At 49.4% G+C, this 6,000-nt stretch overlaps 1 protein-coding gene across 1 annotated transcript in view; it reads right to left on the reverse strand.

The window, feature by feature from the left end:
* CPT1B (carnitine palmitoyltransferase 1B) overlaps positions 1–6,000 on the reverse strand; it is a 203,219-nt gene that overhangs the window by 182,522 nt on the left and 14,697 nt on the right. Inside the window, exon 4 of the mRNA XM_075599234.1 lies at positions 1,441–1,578. Within this exon, the coding sequence (XP_075455349.1) occupies positions 1,441–1,578 (138 nt within the window). The remainder of the gene's footprint in view (positions 1–1,440; positions 1,579–6,000) is intronic.

Genomic DNA, 6,000 nt, shown 5'->3' on the forward strand with positions numbered 1-6,000 from the left:
CCCTGTTACATACATAGTTTGCGTAGTATTAGCAGTATTAGTAGTATCAGTACACGCTCCCTGTTACAAACATAGCTTGCGTAGTATTAGTAGTATAAGTACACACTCCCTGTTACATACATAGCTTGCGTAGTATTAGTAATATCAGTACACGCTCCCTGTTACATACATAGTTTGCGTAGTATTAGTATCAGTACACACTCCCTGTTACATACATAGCTTGTGAAGTATTAGTAGTATCAGTACACACTCCGTTACACACATAGCTTGCGTAGTATTAGTAGTAGAAGTACACACTCCCTGTTACATACATAGCTTGCCGTAGTATTAGTATCAGTACACGCTCCCTGTTACATACATAGCTTGCGTAGTATTATTATCAGTACACACTCCCTGTTACATACATAGCGTGCGTAGTATTAGTAGTATCAGTACACACTCCCTGTTACATACATAGTTTGCGTAGTATTAGTAGTATAAGTACACACTCCCTGTTACATACATAGTTTGCGTAGTATTAGTAGTATAAGTACACACTCCCTGTTACATACATAGTTTGCGTAGTATTAGTATCAGTACACGCTCCCTGTTACATACATAGTTTGCGTAGTATTAGTAGTATAAGTACACGCTCCCTGTTACATACATAGTTTGCGTAGTATTAGTATCAGTACACGCTCCCTGTTACATACATAGTTTACGTAGTATTAGTAGTATAAGTACACGCTCCCTGTTACATACATCGTTTGCGTAGTATTAGTATCAGTACACGCTCCCTGTTACATACATAGTAGAAGAACAATGTTCAAATATAGTGCTCAAGTGACATGCTCTGTAATTAACAATGATTTCTTGATTGAAGGAAATAGGCTGGGTATAAGGTATATGATTGAGTGAGGTATATATGGGTGCGTGTGTAGTCTGTGACCTGAATAAATGTCCTGGTGAGTGTGGGTGATGGAGATATATGAGCCCCACCCCCTCACTGCCAATGTGGACTGGTACTGACACTTATATAAACACACCAATAAAATACCTCTATGTACTGTTTGAAGGTACAACTCACGTGACCTTGCCCATTGTGCCTTCTGGAAAGCGTGCTCCTGCTTGTAGAAATGATTCGGGTAGCCACAGATGTAGAGGTGCAGCGCACAGCGATAAACTGGATCCACGGGTTACGCTCCCTGTTACATACATAGCTTGTGTAGTATTAGTAGTATCAGTACACGCTCCCTGTTACATACATAACGTGCGTAGTATTAGCAGTATCAGTACACGCTCCCTGTTACATACATAGCTTGCGTAGTATTAGTAGTATCAGTACACGCTCCCTGTTACATACATAGCTTGTGTAGTATTAGTAGTATCAGTACACGCTCCCTGTTACATACATAGCGTGCGTAGTATTAGTAGTATCAGTACACGCTCCCTGTTACATACATAGTTTGCCGCCCACCAGGACTTGAGGTGCAGGTATTTCTGTAACTTGGGGCCCAGTTCTGCCTGGAATTCATTCGACAGAAACTTCATCCGATTAAAACGTTCCTCATCCAGCAGAGAACGCACGGACTGCAGGTACTGCGGGGTAACATATACATGTACATCACTGCACACGCAGTATACAGCTCCCACCCCTCACTGCACACACAGTACAGCTCTGATCACTCACTGCACACACAGTATACAGCTCCGACCCCTCACTGCGCACACAGTACAGCTCTGACCTCTCACTGCACACACAGTATACAGCTCCGACCCCTCACTGCACACACAGTATACAGCTCCCACCCCTCACTGCACACACAGTACAGCTCTGATCACTCACTGCACACACAGTACAGCTCTGATCACTCACTGCACACACAGTATATAGCTCCGACCCCTCACTGCACACACAGTATACAGCTCCCACCCCTCACTGCACACACAGTACAGCTCTGACCTCTCACTGCAAACACAGTACAGCTCTGATCACTCACTGCACACACAGTATACAGCTCCGACCCCTCACTGCACACACAGTACAGCTCTGATCACTCACTGCACACACAGTATACAGCTCTGACCTCTCACTGCACACACAGTATACAGTTCCCACCCCTCACTGCACACACAGTATACAGCTCTGATCACTCACTGCACACACAGTATACAGCTCCTACCCCTCACTGCACACACAGTATACAGCTCCGACCCCTCACTGCACACACAGTATACAGCTCTGATCACTCACTGCACACACAGTATACAGCTCCGACCCCTCACTGCACACACAGTATACAGCTCCGACCCCTCACTGCACACACAGTATACAGCTCCGACCCCTCACTGCACACATAGTATACAGCTCAGACCCCTCACTGTACACACAGTATACAGCTCTGACCTCTCACTGCACACACAGTATACAGCTCCGACCCCTCACTGCACACAGTATACAGCTCCGAGCCCTCACTGCACACACAGTATACAGCTCCGACACCTCACTGCACACACAGTATACAGCTCCGACCCCTCACTGCACACAGTATACAGCTCCGACCCCTCACTGCACACACAGTATACAGCTCCGACCCCTCACTGCACACACAGTATACAGCTCTGACCCCTCACTGCACACACAGTATACAGCTCCGACCCCTCACTGCACACACAGTATACAGCTCCGACCCTCACTGCACACACAGTATACAGCTCTGATCACTCACTGCACACACAGTATACAGCTCTGACCTCTCACTGCACACACAGTATACAGCTTCGACCCCTCACTGCACACACAGTATACAGCTCCGACCCCTCACTGCACACACAGTATACAGTTCTGACCACTCACTGCACACACAGTATGCAGCTCCGACCCCTCACTGCACACACAGTATACAGCTCCGACCCCTCACTGCACACACAGTATACAGCTATGAACCCTCACTGCACACACATTACAGCTCTGATCACTCACTGCACACACAGTATACAGCTCCGACCCCTCACTGCACACACAGTATACAGCTCAGACCCTCACTGCACACACAGTACATCTCTGATCACTCACTGCACACACAGTATACAGCTCCGACCCCTCACTGCACACACAGTATACAGCTCCCACCCCTCACTGCACACACAGTACAGCTCTGATCACTCACTGCACACACAGTATACAGCTCTGACCTCTCACTGCACACACAGTATACAGCTCCCACCCCTCACTGCACACACAGTACAGCTCTGATCACTCACTGCACACACAGTATACAGCTCCGACCCCTCACTGCACACACAGTATACAGCTCCCACCCCTCACTGCACACACAGTACAGCTATGACCTCTCACTGCACACACAGTATACAGCTCCGACCCCTTACTGCACACACAGTATACAGCTCCCACCCCTCACTGCACACACAGTACAGCTCTGATCACTCACTGCACACACAGTATATAGCTCCGACCCCTCACTGCACACACAGTATACAGCTCCGACCCCTCACTGCACACACAGTACAGCTCTGACCTCTCACTGCAAACACAGTACAGCTCTGACCACTCACTGCACACACAGTACAGCTCTGATCACTCACTGCACACACAGTATACAGCTCCGACCCCTCACTGCACACACAGTATACAGCTCCCACCCCTCACTGCACACACAGTACAGCTCTGATCACTCACTGCACACACAGTATACAGCTCTGACCTCACTGCACACACAGTATACAGTTCCCACCCCTCACTGCACACACAGTATACAGCTCTGATCACTCACTGCACACACAGTATACAGCTCCTACCCCTCACTGCACACACAGTATACAGCTCCGACCCCTCACTGCACACACAGTATACAGCTCTGATCACTCACTGCACACACAGTATACAGCTCCGACCCCTCACTGCACACACAGTATACAGCTCCGACCCCTCACTGCACACACAGTATACAGCTCCGACCCCTCACTGCACACATAGTATACAGCTCTGATCCCTCACTGTACACACAGTATACAGCTCTGACCTCTCACTGCACACACAGTATACAGCTCCGACCCCTCACTGCACACACAGTATACAGCTCCGAGCCCTCACTGCACACACAGTATACAGCTCCGACACCTCACTGCACACACAGTATACAGCTCCGACCCCTCACTGCACACAGTATACAGCTCCGACCCCTCACTGCACACACAGTATACAGCTCCGACCCCTCACTGCACACACAGTATACAGCTCTGACCCCTCACTGCACACACAGTATACAGCTCCGACCCCTCACTGCACACACAGTATACAGCTCCGACCCTCACTGCACACACAGTATACAGCTCTGACCTCTCACTGCACACACAGTATACAGCTCCGACCCTCACTGCACACACAGTATACAGCTCTGATCACTCACTGCACACACAGTATACAGCTCTGACCTCTCACTGCACACACAGTATACAGCTTCGACCCCTCACTGCACACACAGTATACAGCTCCGACCCCTCACTGCACACACAGTATACAGTTCTGACCACTCACTGCACACACAGTATGCAGCTCCGACCCCTCACTGCACACACAGTATACAGCTCCGACCCCTCACTGCACACACAGTATACAGCTATGAACCCTCACTGCACACACATTACAGCTCTGATCACTCACTGCACACACAGTATACAGCTCCGACCCCTCACTGCACACACAGTATACAGCTCCGACCCTCACTGCACACACAGTACAGCTCTGATCACTCACTGCACACACAGTATACAGCTCCGACCCCTCACTGCACACACAGTATACAGCTCCCACCCCTCACTGCACACACAGTACAGCTCTGATCACTCACTGCACACACAGTATACAGCTCTGACCTCTCACTGCACACACAGTATACAGCTCCCACCCCTCACTGCACACACAGTACAGCTCTGATCACTCACTGCACACACAGTATACAGCTCCGACCCCTCACTGCACACACAGTATACAGCTCCGACCCCTCACTGCACACACAGTATACAGCTCTGATCACTCACTGCACACACAGTATACAGCTCCGACCCCTCACTGCACACACAGTATACAGCTCCGACCCCTCACTGCACACATAGTATACAGCTCTGACCCCTCACTGCACACACAGTATACAGCTCTGACCTCTCACTGCACACACAGTATACAGCTCCGACCCCTCACTGCACACACATTATACAGCTCCGACCCCTCACTGCACACACAGTATACAGCTCCGACACCTCACTGCACACACAGTATACAGCTCCGACATCTCACTGCACACACAGTATACAGTTCTGACCACTCACTGCACACACAGTATACAGCTCTGACCCCTCACTGCACACACAGTATACAGCTCTGACCCCTCACTGCACACACAGTATACAGCTCTAACCTCTCACTGCACACACAGTATACAGCTCTGACCTCTCACTGCACACACAGTATACAGCTCTGACCCCTCACTCCACACACAGTATACAGCTCTGACCAATCACTGCACACACAGTATACAGCTCTGACCACTCACTGCACACACAGCTCTAACCTCTCACTGCACACACAGTATACAGCTCTGACCCCTCACTGTACACACAGTATACAGCTCTGACCACTCATTGCACACACAGTATACAGCTCTGACCAGTCACTGCACACAGCTCTGACCACTCACTGCACACACAGCTCTAACCTCTCACTGCACACACAGTATACAGCTCCGATCCCTCACTGCACACACAGTATACAGCTCTGACCTCTCACTGCACACACAGTATACAGCTCTAACCTCTCACTGCACACACAGTATACAGCTCTGACCCCTCACTGTACACACAGTATACAGCTATAACCTCTCACTGCACACACAGTATACAGCTCTGACCACTCACTGTACACACAGTATACATCTCTGACCACTCATTGCACACACAGTATACAGCTCTGACCAGTCACTGCACACACAGTATACAGCTTTG

This window comes from Ascaphus truei, chromosome 5 (genome assembly GCF_040206685.1).
Source record: "Ascaphus truei isolate aAscTru1 chromosome 5, aAscTru1.hap1, whole genome shotgun sequence".
NCBI lineage: Eukaryota > Metazoa > Chordata > Amphibia > Anura > Ascaphidae > Ascaphus > Ascaphus truei.